Here is a 16,677-nt window from a genome sequence, read left to right as displayed (position 1 = left end):
TGCAGGCACCAGCAATAACCCTAGAGGCAAAATAAATAAATAAATAAAAATAAACTAACAGGGATACATCAAGTTGATGCTTGAGAGGCACTGCAAACTACAGTGATGATACCAAGATACAGAAGGTGTTGAGCTCATAATGTAATTTCTTTTCTCTGCATTTCCCATGTTGAACATAACATATAGTTTCTTTCTTTCTTTCTTTTTTTCTTTCTTTTTTGCCTCCAGGGTTATTGCTGGGGCTTGATGCCTATACTATGAATCCACTGTTTCTAGTGGCAATCTTTTTTCCATTGTTGTTATAACATATAGTTTCTAATCTGGAAAATCCTACCTGTTTGGTGAGGTTTCTGTAAACTTATCAACTCCTCCTAAAGAAAAGCACATAATGCATTTTAAATGAATGACAGAAAATACAGAATGTTAATGGTATAAAACGAATGTTTTCCTTTTAAAAATATTTTTATTTATTTATTCATGAGAAAGATAGGAGGAGAGAGAGAACCAGACATCACTCTGGTACATGTGCTGCAAGGGATTGAACTCAGGACCTCATGCTTGATAGTCCAATGTTTTATCCACTGCACCACCTCCTGGACCACTAAAACAGATGTTTTCTAGAAAGACTTCTTTTGGGAACACAGCCAGAGATGATGTGAATGTTAATGGCAAAGGGGCAATTGGTGGAAAGTCAGTCCATTAAGAAATCATACACCTTTTCATTTTCCTAATGCAAGAAAGTCAAAAGGAACTAATCAAAATTTGGTATCTACAAGCAATCTGCTATTTTCAATGAACATAATACCATCTAAAGCCTAAAATGGATGGAATCATATTAAGTGAGATAAGCCAGAAAGAGAAGGACTAATACCAGATGATCTCACTCACAAGTGAACCTGAAGAATCAAAGAAAGGGATTTCAGGGAGAAACTCAGATGAACTGTGGTCTATTACAGTAAAGCCAAGGACTCAAAAAGACAGAGGCATTACAAATTGTGATGCTATGAACATAGGTATACACAGATCTTTTTGAATGCATGTGTTTGGTTCCTTAGGCTATATTCCCAGGAGAGAAATTGCAGGGTCATAGGGTAGGTCCACTTCTAGCCTTCTGAGAATTCTCCAGGCTGCTCTCGACAGGGGTTGGACCAATCTGCATTCCCACCAGCAGTGCAGGAGGGTTCCTTTGTTCCCACACCTCTCCAACATTTGTTGTTGCTATCTTTTCTGATGTATGACATTCTCACAGGGGTGAAGTGGTATCTCATCATTGTCTTTATCTGCATTTCTCTGACAGTCAAAGAATTAGAGCATTTTTTTAATATGCCTGTTGGCCTTTTGGATTCTCTTTTGTAATAGCCAAACCCTAGAAATAACCCAGGTATCCAAAAACAGATGAGTGACTGACTAAGTTGTGGTATACATATACAATGGAATACTATTTGGCTATTAAAAATGATTTCACCTTTTACCTCATCTTGATGGAGCTTGAAGGAATCGTGTTAAGTGAGATAAACCAGAGAGGGAAGGATGATTATGGGATGATTTCACTCATAGAGAGAAGTTGATAGATAAGAACAGAAGGGTGGTAACACAAAGTAGAACTGGACAGAGTTTGGTGTATGGCATCAAAGTAAAGGACTCTGCGCAGAGGGGGAGAGCAGGGGTTTTTCAGATCCTGGTACATGATGGTGGAGGAGGACCTAGGTGAGGGTGTAGAGTGCTGTGAAGAAAACTGAGAAATTTTACACATGTAGCAATAACTGTATTTACTGTTGACTGCAAACCATTAATCCGCCCCAATAAAAATTGAAAAAAAAAGGAAAGAGGGGATCAGGCAGTAGCACAACAGGTTACGTGCACATGGTGCAAAGCACAAGTACCGGCATAAGGATCCCGGTTCGAGCCCCCGGCTCCCCACCTGCAGGATGGTCGATTCACAAGCGGTGAAGCAGATCTGCAGGTGTCTATCTTTCTCTCCCCCTCTCTGTCTTCCCCTCCTCTCTCCATTTCTCTCTGTCCTATCCAACAGCAATAACAATACTAACAACAATAAGGGCAACAGAAAGGGGAAAAATAGCCTCCAGGAGTAGTGGATACATAGTGCAGTGAGCCCCAGCAATAACCCTTGAAGCAAAAAAAACAAAAAGAAGGAGGAGGAGGAGGAGGAGGAGGAGGAGGAGGAGGAGGAGGAGGAGGAGGAGGAGGAGGAGGAGGAGGAGGAGGAGGAGAAGAAGAAGAAGAAGAAGAAGAAGAAGAAGAAGAAGAAGAAGAAGAAGAAGAAGAAGGAGAAAAATAAAGAAAGGAAGAAAAGAGAAAAAGAAAAAAGAAAGGAAAGGAAAGGAAAGGAAAGGAAAGGAAAGGAAAGGAAAGGAAAGGAAAGGAAAGGGGGCAGTAGAAGAGACTAGAAGATCACTGCAATCCAGTGCATAATGGTGAGAGGAAACTTAATTGGTGGTGGGAGAACTGCAGGGACTCTTATCACAGGGAGAGAAGAAACTGTACTCATATGACAAGAAATGTCTTATAAATCATTCTCTTCCCTCCCCAATAACATGAAAAGAAATTTTTAAAATTCTGAAACTGACAGGAAATTGCATTATCAGACCAGCACCATAAATAGAGAAGGAAACTTCGTACAGCATTACTTTTCTGGGGGACCACCATCAACAGCTGTGAGGAGAGAGAATGATGTTTGGCTTGACGCAGCACCACCTCTCTAGTTCTTCAGTCCAGACTGTTTGGTTTAGGAAGAAACATCCTAAATGTTTGCAGCTTAAACGCATGAGATAAACCCTCTCTAGCACAGAATTCCAAATGCAAGGTAGACATTGAGATTCTAATTTTATCAAAGCAAAAGTGTCTCTCATTGCTAGTCTTTCTGACTCGCCTCACAGAGCAAGATGGCTCTAAATGTTACAGCTTTGTGTCCTGTTCCCAAATATTGCCCCTGGTGTGAAGATTCCCACCTTGCACTCTACACCTATAGCTACTTCCTTTTCCTTCATTTATTTCCTGCATCTCATATCTTTCTAAGTGTTCATTCCTCTCTTCCTCTTTACTTTCCAGGCTCTCTTTGAGACAGAACTTGTTAGCGGCAATTAATGTGTTTTATCTGTTGCTGACACTTAACAAGATACAGTTACCTCCTCTTCAATATCCTTTGCTTCACCATGCACTTAAGAAGTGCTCTTCATTGGCTGTGAGACTAGATCAGTACTTCTGTTTGAAACTAAAATTCCCCCACCACCACAGCTAGTCTATGCTTCACCCTGAGATCCCTTCCTTAGATTTTTAAGCTCCACCTACGAGTGAGATCATTTGGTATTTATCCTTCCCTTTCTGGCTTATCTCATTTAACAAGATACCATATGATTGAGGTTTTAGATGGTATTATGTTCATTGTTTTTTATTCTCTTGACCAGAACATTGCTTTGATTCTCTAAAATGTTGCCTGATGCTGAACTTAGCATGTCTGGGGATTCAAGTAGGAAAGACTGTTTTTTCAACCAGTTTCCAAAAACTATTTCCCTAATCATCCAATACCATGTTTTCAAACAACAAAATACAGTTCCTTCTAAGGGCTGGGTGGTGGTGCACCTGGTTAAGCACTCACACTACAGTGCACAAGGACCCAGCTTCAAGCCCTGGTCTCCACCTGCAGGGGCAATCTTCACGAGTGGTAAAGTAGAGCTGCAGGTGTCTCTGTCTCTTTCCCTCTCTACCTCCCTCCACTCTCAATTTCTCTCTGTCTCTATCCAATAATAAATAAATAAGTAAATAAATAAATACAGTTTGTCCCAATGATAATTCTGGGGCAAATAAAGAAATAAAGTTCTTACCATTTTCTTGTGTACATATATCTTTTCCTCTTAAGTCTGAAGCTCCAGGTAAATGACTCACATAATTCTGCCCAGTATTCTCGCAAATTTTCTATGAAAGTAAATGAAATCATATCATTCATAAATATTTGTGAAACCATTTCTAGTATGACAATACCAGACCTTCCCACTTTTAGCAATAAGAGAAGTATGTATTAAATATAAGAACAGTTGAGTTAAAAAAAAAAAAAGAACTCATATGAGTTCACAAAGAATCAAGCCAACCCCTACTCTCAATTTGACTAGGGACTGTGCAAACTGAGCCAGAGGCTGGAGTGAGCAAATGATGACTCACATGTCAATTGCCACATGGAAGTAGCTTCTAAACATCGAGCTCTATTCACATTCCTGTTCACATTCAAGGATGTCTAACAAATGTGCATTTGAACAAATTCCTGAGGACAGGTACATGTCTCTTTTTTTTTTCCTTCAGTTTTATTGCTGGGACCCAGTGCCTGCACCACGAATCCACTGCTCCTGGAGGCTATCTTTTCCCTTTTGTTGCCCTTATTGTTTATCGTTGTTGTTGTTGTTGTTATTGTTGCTGTTGCTGTAGGATAGGACATAGAGAATTGAGAGGAGGGGAAGTCAGAGGGAGATAAAGATAGACACCTGCAGACCTGCTTCACCACTTGTGAAGTGACCCCCCTGCAGGTGGAGAGCCAGGGGCTCGAACCAGGATCTGAAGCTTACTCCTCCTTGTGCTTCGGTACCACGTGTGCTTAACCTGCTGCGCTACCACCCAGCCCCCTTAAACATCTTTTATATTTAACTTCAGTTAAAATATATTTGATCTGACAAGAAACTTTGGAACCTGTCATGTTGAGTACACAAAGAACATTGTTGAGGGGCTGGGTGGCAGTGCACCTGGTTAAGCGCACATATTACACTGCACAAGGACCCAGGTTTGAGCCCCCTGTCCCCACCTGTAGGGGGAATGCTTTGCCAGTGGTGAAGCAAGTGAGATAAGTCAGAAAGACAAAGACGAGTATGGGATGTTCCCACTCATAAACAGAAGTTAAGAAAGAAGAACAGAAAGGGAAACTGAAAGCAGAATCTGACTGAGTTTGGAGTAGAACACCAAAGTAAAAATCTCTTGGTGGAGAGTGAGGGTGTATGTTCAGCTTCACTGCAATGGTGGGGGGGTGCAGACAGATTTTGGTGGTGAGAATGGTGTTGATGTACATTCCTATCAACTCACAGTCTCACAAATCACTATTTAATTAATATGAGAGGGGAAAAATGGATTGAATGTCTCTAACTTTTCTTTTAATTTAAGAAAGGAGACATTAACAAAACCATAGAATAAGAGGGGTACAATTCTGCACAATTCCCATAACCCGATCTCCATATCCCATCCCCTCCCCTGATAGCCTTCCCATTCTCTACCTCTCTGGGAGTATGGATCCAGGGTCGTTGTGGGTTTCAGTCTCTAACTTTTTGATGCATAGACCATAGCTCTGAGTATATATCCCTGCAGTCTAAGCACTTAAGACTTGAAATTGGTGATCAGATTGAATTTTAACAGTGGGCTCAAATTGTTAATACATGTCTAATAATGACTTGTTCTTTGAAATATTGACTCTCCTAAAAGCTTAGACCAGGGAGAACAGAAGCAACCAATGTAGTTACTTTATAAGATTCAGCTATATATAAATAGCATCAAGGACATAAATTATGGTGAGGTCATGTAGGATACGGCAAATACTAACAATAGTATTTTCAAACTAAACTAATTGTCAAATAATTTGATTATAGCAATAACTATCTATTCTCTTCTTAAACCCTGAGATAGCAGAAACCTTCTGCTTCCTCTATAAAGCCCATATTCCCTGGAACCCCGCCCCACTAGGGAAAGAGAGAGACAGGCTGGGAGTATGGATCAACCTGTCAACACCCATGTTCAGCGGGGAAGCAATTACAGAAGCCAGACCTTCCACCTTCTGTACCCCATAATGACCCTGGGTCCATACTCCCAGAGGGACAAAGAATAGGAAAGCTATCAGGGGATGGGATGGGATACGGAGTTCTGACTGTGGGAATTGTGTGGAGTTGTACCCCTCTTATCCTATGTTTTTTGTCAGTGTTTCCTTTTTATAAATAATAATAAATGTGTATATATTAATATCAAATGATACTGCATCTGCTGATACCAATATAATCAATGCAACACGTATCACCTCGGCTGCTTCACTTCAGACTGTGTCCAGAAACATCAGATGTGGAATGTCAACCCTTCAGCCTCATTACTCAGGTTTCAGGTGCTACCATGATGCCAACTGGACCTCCCTGAGCAGACGACCCCACCAATGTGTCCTGGAGCCCCACTTCTCCAGATCCCTGTCCTAAACCTAGATATAGACCAGGTCCCATGAGATAGGGCATATGTACATGTATCCATAAATTAGGGCAAATATATACCTTAAAGCAAAAGTACACAATAGTTTGCAGGGAGCCAATAAATGAAGCAAGGAAGTAGAAAGACCTAAAAAGACACAACAAAGTACCTAATAAAACAGTTTCTACTGAGACCCAGATACCTTCCTCACTTACTTCCTATTACACTTCCCTCAATCACTCCAAAGCTAAGCTTGTCAGACAAAGTAAGGACTACAAAAGCTGAATAAGGGCAAAAGACTGGCATATTTAATGATGACTCTTTAGTCACGATCAAGCCTCCCCATAATCTGGGGCCCTAGTCGGGAAGTCCTAGGATTTCCACACAGACATGATGGGCCTAGACCTCTAACAGATCCCTCTCTCCACTGTCACTGGGCATCTCCATCAGGAACAACATAATGGAATCCTTTATGGACCCCCCCATAGGACCTTGCCCTCATTGTGGATCAACAATGGTAGTCTGTTCCATTCTCTGAAGGGAGGTTGTCTACCACCTGAGGAAGATGGGTCCTGATATTAGTGCAGCCTGGAATGTTCCTAGCCATGACTACAGAATGTGAGCTCATACCTACAGGGATGCAGAGGTTACATAGGCTCCTGCACTGAATATGGGCCCCAGATCAAATCAATGGGGTTTATAGTTCACAATATTTAAATCCCTTTTCCATATTTGGGAGCTACTCTCTTCCCTGAGCAGCTTTCTAGTCCTTTTTCCATCTATGACACCATCTCCCAAATAATAACTTGGGTCCACCTGCATATTAGATGTCAGGCTCAAGCAAAAACTAGTAAAGTCATGGGCTCCTTGGAATATACCTAATATAGACCCACTAGCTTTTTCCAAAATGGAGACCCCAAATATTCATCTGCAATACCTGACCTTTAAGTTCATGATTAGTCAACAATTTGTTCTGCTTTAGATCTTAACTTTTTTTTTAGCCACCAGGTTCCAGAGGCTACCATGATGCCAAATGAACTTCTCTGGGTTCTTGACCCCACCAATATGTCCTGGACCCCTGCTTCCCCAGAGCTCTGCCCTACTAGGGAAAGAGAAACACAAGCTGGTAGTATGGATCAACCTGTCTGTGGGACTATGTGAAAGCTTGGTAGAGCTTAGGGGAGCTCTCCCATCCTTGGATGGAGGTCTGGAAAGACACCCCTCTTGTTAGCCTCTCTCCTCATAGAGATGAGCCAAGAGGGAAAAGTCTCCCAGACTCAGTTTCTCCTTGTTAGTCTCCCAAGCTCACAGAAAGCCTACAAGCCTCTCACACTTAGTTCCCCTGCTAGCAAGCCAAATGGCTGCCTGCTTGAGGGTTCATTCAAAGTTCTCTATAGTCATTCAAAGTTCACAGATTCATTATGACTTCACCTTTTGATCATATAGGAGAACACACTCTATCATACACCCCTGCTGGTACCCGGCAGTGAGACCCCATATTCTATTTCCGTGTGTCCTTTGATATCTGTGATTTACATCAAGTTTTGTTTTTCTTCTTCTCTACCTCACTTTACTGGTTTAACTCCTATGCTTCTCTCAAATACCTTTAGATAATTAACTTGCCTGCATCATGGAAACTAATTGTCTTGACCTTATGTATCTCATTAATTCTTGTCATACCAACCCCCTACCATGGGGCAAGCTGACCTTTAAGAAACCTGTAATTTCTGACATATGTGAAAAATGTTCTTTGTTTAACTCAGTATAAAATCCTGTACCCATCTCCAAATAAATGAATGTTCGTACCAGAATATCTCCCAATGCCTCTTTCTATATCACGCAGTCACTAGAACTGGTGAGGGAAGGTCGGAGGCTTACCGTCCCCTCCGGTTGGAGCCACTCCACGTGAGTGTGTCAACACCCATGTTCAGAAGGGAAGCTATTACGGAAGCCAGACCTTCCACTTTCTGCACACCATAATGATCCTGGGTCCATACTCCCAGAGGGATAAAGAATAGGAAAGCTTCCCAGGGAGGGGAGGGGATACGGAGTTTTGGTGGTGGGAACTATGTAGAATTGTACCCCTCTTATCCTATGGTCTTGTCAGTGTTTCCATTTTATAATTAAAAGATTTTAAAAATTTTTTCAAGAATGTGTATAGCTATTAAGTGACAAAAGTAGGCTTCTATCAGATTTCTGAAATATTCTATTCTTAAAATACAGTGTTGTTACACTACACAGTAGCAGCTCAGATGCCCTTTTATGTTATCACAGTTAATGCCTTAAGTTTGGTCTATATTTCTTTATCCTCACATTACTACCAGTTTGTTTGACATAGAGATATGTAATGTACTTGATTTAAACTATTCCAAATCATTTACTCATTCAAACACTGCAAAGTCAAATTGTTGATACAAATCCGCATGCTTTTACTACTCTCCGTGCTCTATCTTCACCTGAACTGCTCCTTGTAGATGCACATGAAATTGAATGTGATAAGCTGTTCAAGACCCAGGATTCCAGGTCTGAGTTTATAAAACTACCATCTAAGCTGCTCCTCACTGAATCTTATTAAGACCTTTACAATATCCTTATATATCGCTGAGTCATAAACTTGGCCACAGAGTGACCTAAAATAATTATTTTTTTAAAATACATTTAACTTAAATTCAGACTGATCCTTGTGATTTCCAAGGCTTAGCCTTTTGTTTTTATTTGTTTGCTTTTGTTGTTGTTGTTGCCTGGAGTATTATCACTGGGGCTCCAAGCTTGTACTACAAACCCACTGCTCCTGTGGTTATTTTTTCAATTTTTTTGGATAGGACAGAGAAAAACTGAGAAGGGAGGGGGAAGATAAACAGAGAGAGAAAGAGAGAGAGATCTGCACACCTGCTTCACTGCTTGTGAAGTGACCCTCCTGCAGGTGGGGTGCTGGAGGCTTCAACTGGGATCCCTGAGCAAGTCCTGCGCTTTGTACTATGTGCTCTTAACCCACTGCACCACTGCCCACCCCCTCTTTTAAAATTTTTATTTATTTATTATTGATAAAGACATAGACAAATTGAGAAGGGGAAGGTGGAGAGGGAAAGAGACAGAGAGACACCTGCAATCCTGCTTCACCACTTATGAAGCTTTCCCCTTGCAGGTAGCGACCAGGGGCTTGAACCTGGGCCCTTGTGCACTATAATATTTGCACTTAACCAGGTGTGCCACTGCCTGGCCCCTATGGCTTAGCTCTTTGTACTTACACTATATTGGCTTCATTTACAAAACCTTACCTCCTTGTTGTAGAATCATCTCACAATTAACACAAGGCAATTTTATAATTAAATTTAGTCATATAAGGACATAAAATTATAGAAAAATACATGCCTAAACATCCTTATTTTTTAATATAATAATATAAGTCAGTACCTTGGAGTTACAAGGTGATTCTGAATCTTTCTCTTCTCCTGGTTCTAGTGCTGAATCCATGCCTATATAATGTAGTCATACATAATTAACAAGAACATTTATTTCTATGTACTTAGAAAGTACATATAGGACTATATCAAGTCGTCAGTATTTCAATGACATAGTCATAGCAGAAAAAAATCCCAGAGAATTGAGCATTTTCAGGAATGTAACATTGGTAGTGGCTGAATACTTATACAGAAATTAAAAAAAAAAAGAAAAGAAAAGAAAAGAAGAATAAAGAAAGAAATTTTGATGTATTGCACCAAAGTAAAGGACTCTGGTGGTGGTGGTGGGAGGAGTGTTTAGGTCCTGGAACATGATGGCAGAGGAGGACCTAGGTGGTGGGAGGAGGGGTTAGAGTGGTAAGTGGTAAATTGAGAAATGTTACACATATACAAACTACTGTATTTTACTGTCGACTGTAACCATTAATCCTCCCAATAAAGGGGAGAGAAATATACTTAAAATAAATAGAAATAAAATTTGCAAGTACATATTCTAGATTTTTATACTGCCACTTAATCATATCAAAGTAATTGTAGCTATTCACTAACTTACCACATCTACTATTTTTGTGTGTTTCATGAGTAGAAATCAAACTGTCTTCACTTCTTTGCTCCTGTGGAGTATTTTCAATGATTACAACAGCCTCTTCATTTCTACTTGCTTGTTTTGTTGCTTCTCCCTATAAGGGCAATTTGCACTTAAACTTATTTCCATCATGTTTTATGATTTATATGTGTTTGCTCTCACTAATCCCACTATTTCTGTTGCATTTTTTAATTCTCTTTCTCATATCAATATCTATAAGCATCTTGCTCTTAAACAAACCCTTTCTCTGCTCTCCCTCATCTGTGTATCCATCCAGCTGTTAATTTGAGATGTTCTCAACTTCTATCCATTCATATTGGCTTGGTTAAGAACTGTTTACTTCCCCCATATTCCTCATTATCAAACCTGCATAGATACCTCTCCTACTACACTTTTTAAAATTATGATCTTGATGACTCCCACCACTTATTTCTAGGACCAATAAATACATAATTAAAAGAATCAGAACAGGTATGAAAAAGCCTATGAAAGATGGCCCAGCATTGGTGCAACTAGTAATGTGCACAAGTTACCATGCGAGGACCTGGATTCTAGCCCCCAGTACCTACTCGCAGTGGAGAGAACTTCACAAACGACGGAATAAGCTGCAAGTGTCTATCTTTTTCTCTCCCTCTCTCTCCTCCTCTCTCACCCTATTCCTACCATAATGTAACAAAGGGGGGTGTGGCCATTAGGAGTAGTGCATTCATTGTGCAGGCTCTGAGTCCCAGCAATAATCCTGGTGGCAAAAAAATCAGAAGTCCATTAAAGAACGTTTCAGTGGCTTACATTTGCCAGATAACAGATTGCTGAAGACTTGGTATGACTTGGGAGAGTGGAGCATTCAGGCAATGAAATGTCAGGATGAGAAATTTGCTGGACTGACGGTCTAACAGGAGTTTCGGTTTTATCTTCATTTCCACGAGCAGAATGACTGTCCTCCAATAATGTTGTGTTTTCTACTCTCACAGTGTCACAGACTGCTCCTCCCGCTGTAGTGAAAACTATATAGAGTACATAATAATATATATGATTTGAGCTTAGGGAATAGCACAAGAATGGAGCATTTTTCAAACAGCTTACATTTTTCCTTGAATTGATGACGAACAGCTACTCGCTTTGAGAAGTCTGCATTAACAACACTCTAGAAAAAAAACAGTATTAGCCTTGAGAATAAATTTCATATGTGATGAAAAATAATTATGATATGCACTATAGTTCCATGACCCAACACTCTTCTTGTCCTCGTTCACATGTAATTCAAACCTCAATTCTGCCTCACAGGGAAGGGATTTTAAGATGACAATACTAGTTCAAAAATATTTCTTCTAGTAACTTAACTGAGTTTTACACAAATACTATGAAATTCATTTGGTTATATTTATTTACTTTTAAACATTATTTATTTTTATTGTATAGGACAAAGAAAAATTTAGAAGTAATGATGTGTGTGTGTGTGTGTGTGTGTGTGTGTGTGTGTGTGTGTGTGTGTATGTAGAGAGAGAGAGAGAGAGAAAGAGAGACTCCTACAGCACTGCTTCACCACTTGTGAAGCTTCCCTCGATGCAGGTGGGGCCAGGTGCTTGAACCTGGGTTTCTGTGTATTTTCACAAGTGAGTTCAACCAGGTGTGTCACAGCCAAGGCCCTGGCATTTGGCTATTTTCTTTATCATAGTTACCTAAAACAAAACGGTAACCCCAGGTAATTTAAGAGTTTTACTGTAGAAAGTAACATTATGAAGTTTAATTACACTTTTACTGTATTTTCAAATGTGTCTGCATGATCTATAGCATGAGTCATCTCTTGGAGGGTAAACTGAGCATTTAGACTTAGTAACAATTCATAAAGATGGGTTGAATTTTAACAGTATAATATGTTTTTGTTTGCTAAACAAGAAACCTAAAGGCATGAGTTCTTAAGTATTTGTTCCTTTCAGGAGTAGAACAGAAAAGAATAATTCTTGTTGGACAATGTTAACGAGCAAATGCTACACAGATATACTATGGGAAAATGTCTAGAGAACAAAAGTGATGTCACAAAAGGCCACTTTACCGTGGGTTCAAAGTTGAAGTCATCATCTGATGAAGACCAGGAATCATTAGTGTTGGGTATCCGGGAAAGGCTTGGTGATAAATAACAGAAATGAGTAGTTTTGTTTCTGTGTATGAAAACTCCAGTTAAAACTTGACTGTTCACCTACTTTTTTAATTTTAATTTATTTTTAAAATTTCTTTATTGGGGGATTAATTGTTTACAGTCAACAGTAAAATACAATCATTTTTACATGCATACCATTTCCCAGTTTTCCACATAACAATTCAACCCCTACTAGGTCCTCCTCTGTTCACCTGATAATAACAAAAGCTACTTGAGATAATTAAAATTTTGCCTTTTTCTATTCTCCGAAGGGAGGTTAAATAACATACTCTACCACCCAAGGAAGATGAGTCCTGAAATTAGTGCAGCCTGGAATGTTCTTAGCCATGACCACAGAATGTGAGCTCAGACCTACAGAGATTCAGAAGTTACATAGGCTTCTGTGCTGAACATGGGCCCTGGGTCAAACCGATGGGGTTTACAGTTAATGATATTTATATACTTTTCCCGTATTTGGAGATACTCTCTTCCCGGATCCAGCTTTCTAGTCCTTTTTCCAACTATGACACCATCTTCCCAAATAACTTGGGTCCACCTGCACATTAGGTGTCAGGCTCAGGCAAAAACTAGTCAAGTCATGGGCCCCTTGGAATATAACTAAAATAGATCTACTAGCTTTTTCCAAAACAGAGACCCCAAATCTTCATTTGCAGTATTCCTGCCTTTAGGTTCATGATCAGCCAACAATTTTTTCTGCTTTATATCTTAATTCTTTTTCAGTCACCAAATTGCAGATATTACTATGACATCAACCTGACTTCCCTGGGCAGAGGACCCCACTAATATGTCCTGGAACCCCACCTCCCCAAAGCCCTGCCCCACTAGGGAAAGAAAGACACAGGATCAATCTGTATGGATCAATCTGTCACCACCTATGTTCAGCAAGGAAGCAGTTACAGAAGCCAAGCCTTCCACTTTCTGCACCCCATAATGATCCTGGGTCCGTACTCCCAGAGGTACAAAGACTAGGAAAGCTTTCAAGGGAGGGGATGAGATACAGAGTTCTGGTGGTGGGAACTGTACCCCTCTTATCCTATGGTCTTGCAATATTCCCATTTTGTAAATATTTTTTAATTGGTCTTTTTTTGTTTCAAATTCTTTGAAACTGGTATTTTTTCTTTGACTTTGTAGGGTGAGCATTCATTCAAAATAGCATTCATTCTAAATACTGAGACTCATATTCAGGAGGATGCTTCCGGGGTCAGGTGGTAGTACAGTGCGTTAAGGGCACATGGCGCGAAGCGCAAGGGCCAGCATAAGGATCCTGGTTCGAGCCCCTGGCTCCCACCTGCAGGGGAGTCACTTCACAAGCGGTGAAGCAAGCCTGCAGATGTCTATCTTTCTCTCCCTCTCTCTGCCTTCCCCTCCTCCATTTCTCTGTCCTATCCAACATCAACAACATCAATAATAACAACAATAACAACAACAACAAGAAGGGTAACAAAATGTAAAAAATATTTCTTAAAAAGAATTATATATAAAAAAGCCAACATTTTTACCTATTTTCTGAAATACTTATTCCATCCAAACCAGTGTTATTTCTCCTGAAACTTGGCCTCTCCTGCTATTTATACTCTGGTTTTCTTCCCTTGTTTTCACTGGGTCCATTCCCTATTTATTTATTTATTGCCTCCAAGGGTTCAGTGCCACTGCTCTGGGTGGCTATTTTTCCTCATTCTATTCGATAGGATAGAGAGAAATTGAGAGAGGAGGGGGAGGCAGAGAGGAAGAAAGAAAGATAGACACCTGCAAAATTGTTTTGCCATTTGTGAAGCATCCCCCCTACAGGTGGGGATCCAGATCCTTGCACAAGTGCTTGCACTTAGTACTATATGCACAAGTGCTTGCACTTAGTACTATATGCACTTAGTACTATATGCACTTAATATGTACTCAGTACTATATGCACTTAATATGTACTTAGTACTATATGCTATATACTTTCTATTATTAAAACACTCACCACCATAATAGTAATTTAAAGGAAAACCTGAATGGAATTCTCATTTTTTATTGTTGTAGTCATTTTTGTTGTTGTTATTGATGTCATTGTTGTTAGGTAGGACAGAGTGAAATGGAGAGAGGAGGGGAAGACAGAGTGGTGAGAGAAAGATAGACACCTGCAGACCTGCTTCACCGCCTGTGAAGTGACTACCCTGCAGTTGGGGAGCAGGGGAATCGAAGCAGGATCCTTACTCTGATCCTTGCACTTTATGCCACATATGCTTAACCTGCTGCGCTACCGCCCGACTCCCTGGAATTCTCTTTTTTTTTTCAACACACCCAAATAAATTTGTTTAATATTTTGATTATTTTTAAACATGTATGATCTCACTTGATAGGAGAGAGAAATTGAGAGGGGAAGAAAAGATAGAGAAGGAGAAATAGAGAGACACATGCAACACTACTTCACTACTCATGAAGTTGCCTCTGCGGGGGGCTGGGGGACTTGAACCCAGGTCCTTGCACATGGTAATGTGTGAGTTCAACCAGTGTACCACCACCTGACCAGGGCTGTACCTATACACCTATGGTGGAGTGCAAGAGAACGGATTTGGGGGCAAGTCGGGTTGACAGTCAATTCATTTCTTTTCTTTTTTTTTTACTTCTCTAATGGGGGATTAATGTTTTACAGTCAACAGAACTGGAGACATCACACTCCCAGATCTCAAATTGTATTATAGGGCCACTGTAATCAAAACTGCTTGGTAGTGGAACATAAATAGACACACTGACCAGTGGAATAGAATTGAAAGCCCAAAAGTAAGCCCCCACACCTATGAACATCTTATCTTTGACAAAGGTACCCAGATTTTTTTTTAAAAAGCAGGGAAAGCAGGGTCTCTTCAACAAATGGTGTTGGATAAAATGGGTTGAAACATGCAGAAGAATGAGACAATCAATTCATTTCTAAGCTGCAAAGTAACTTTGGAAACATGGGTCCAGTAATCAATCTCCCTGAATCATGGTTTCTAATGAGCAAAACCACCTCTTAATGCACGGTGACACTGCAAACTATCATGATGATAACAAGACAAAGAAAATGGTAAGCACAAAATGTAGTGTCTAGACCAGGTTAACAAATTAGTTAATTTTCTCTGCATTTACTAGATTAGGATAAGATTTTAAAATCCCACCTGCTCAAAGAAGTTTCCTTAGATTTATCATTTCCTCCTAAATAAAAACATGGAATACAGGTTATTAAAATACAAAGTTGAGGAGCCTCGGTGAAATAGGTCAGTTGCATTGTGTGCTGCTTTGCCATGTGAGTGACCCCAGTTCGAGTCTCGTCTCCATCACATTAGTGCTGTGGTTGGGATGCATTGGATCGACCTTCTCGTGGTGCATCCCGTGAGTACCCATTCATTGGGGAAACTGACGATCCTTCCTAGCCGACTGAATCCACATGGATCCCAGTCACTTTCAAAGCCAGCAAAAAGCAGCTCCTGACAGCTTTCAACCTGACGCTGTTGACTGGCTACAGAAGAAGGGCAAACGCTAGAAGAAGAAGAAGTGCTGTGGTCTCTTTCACTTTCTTTATGCCTTTCTGCCTTCTCTGTATCAATCTTAAAAAAACAAAAGGCCTTAAGCCATGAGACTCTGTTGTGTAAACTGCTGTGCCATCTCCCTGGATCCTTCCCCCAAATGTTTGTAAAAATAAAATACAGTTATTACCATATTTCTGTTGATTTAGTATATGTTTTCCTCTTTCATCTACAGATCCAGATAAATGACCGATATGCATCTGTGCAGCATTCTTACAAACATTCTGTTAAAATAAATATAAAAACTCATTCTGTAAACATTTTCTAATTCTGTCTAATAAGAAATTGCCTGGGTTTCCTACTTTAAATGCAATTAATGATTTAATAGCAAGATAAGCATGTACTGAAAATCAAAACAGTTAAATTAAAACTATACTCATATACTCTCTAAATTAAGTCTTTTTTTTCCTTCCTCTAGAATTATCACTCGGTCTCAGTGTCTGCACTATGAATCCACTGCTCCTGGAGGCTATTTTTCCCCCCTTTTGTTGCCTTTGTTGTTTATCGTTGCTGGGGGCTTGAACTGGGATCCAAATGCCTGTCCTTGAGCTTCACACCACGTGCACTTAACCCGCTGTGCTACCGCCTGACGCCCTAAATTAAGTCTTTTATCATCACTTGATCACTGGCTATGTAAATTGGACCAATTCAGAAGTATTTTCAGAATTAAAATAATAAATACACACATGTTTCTTTAAGGAACCAACT

General features: G+C 40.0%; 1 protein-coding gene across 2 annotated transcripts in view; it reads right to left on the bottom strand.

Annotated features, from left to right (window-relative positions):
• The window catches only part of LOC103124129 (uncharacterized), a 79,202-nt gene that overhangs the window by 3,168 nt on the left and 59,357 nt on the right, over positions 1 to 16,677 (bottom strand). The window contains exons 23-31 of one of the 2 annotated variants that reach the window (XM_060192102.1): positions 16,100 to 16,193; positions 15,562 to 15,598; positions 12,320 to 12,389; positions 11,350 to 11,410; positions 11,056 to 11,270; positions 10,234 to 10,360; positions 9,634 to 9,695; positions 3,843 to 3,933; positions 335 to 371 (exon numbers count right to left, since the gene is read on the bottom strand). In XM_060192102.1, the coding sequence (XP_060048085.1) occupies positions 335 to 371; positions 3,843 to 3,933; positions 9,634 to 9,695; positions 10,234 to 10,360; positions 11,056 to 11,270; positions 11,350 to 11,410; positions 12,320 to 12,389; positions 15,562 to 15,598; positions 16,100 to 16,193 (794 nt within the window). The remainder of the gene's footprint in view (positions 1 to 334; positions 372 to 3,842; positions 3,934 to 9,633; positions 9,696 to 10,233; positions 10,361 to 11,055; positions 11,271 to 11,349; positions 11,411 to 12,319; positions 12,390 to 15,561; positions 15,599 to 16,099; positions 16,194 to 16,677) is intronic. The other variant, XM_060192103.1, reaches the window with a different exon arrangement.

Source organism: Erinaceus europaeus, chromosome 6 (genome assembly GCF_950295315.1).
Source record: "Erinaceus europaeus chromosome 6, mEriEur2.1, whole genome shotgun sequence".
Classification (NCBI taxonomy): domain Eukaryota; kingdom Metazoa; phylum Chordata; class Mammalia; order Eulipotyphla; family Erinaceidae; genus Erinaceus; species Erinaceus europaeus.
This window is presented reverse-complemented; position numbering and strand designations above follow the sequence as displayed.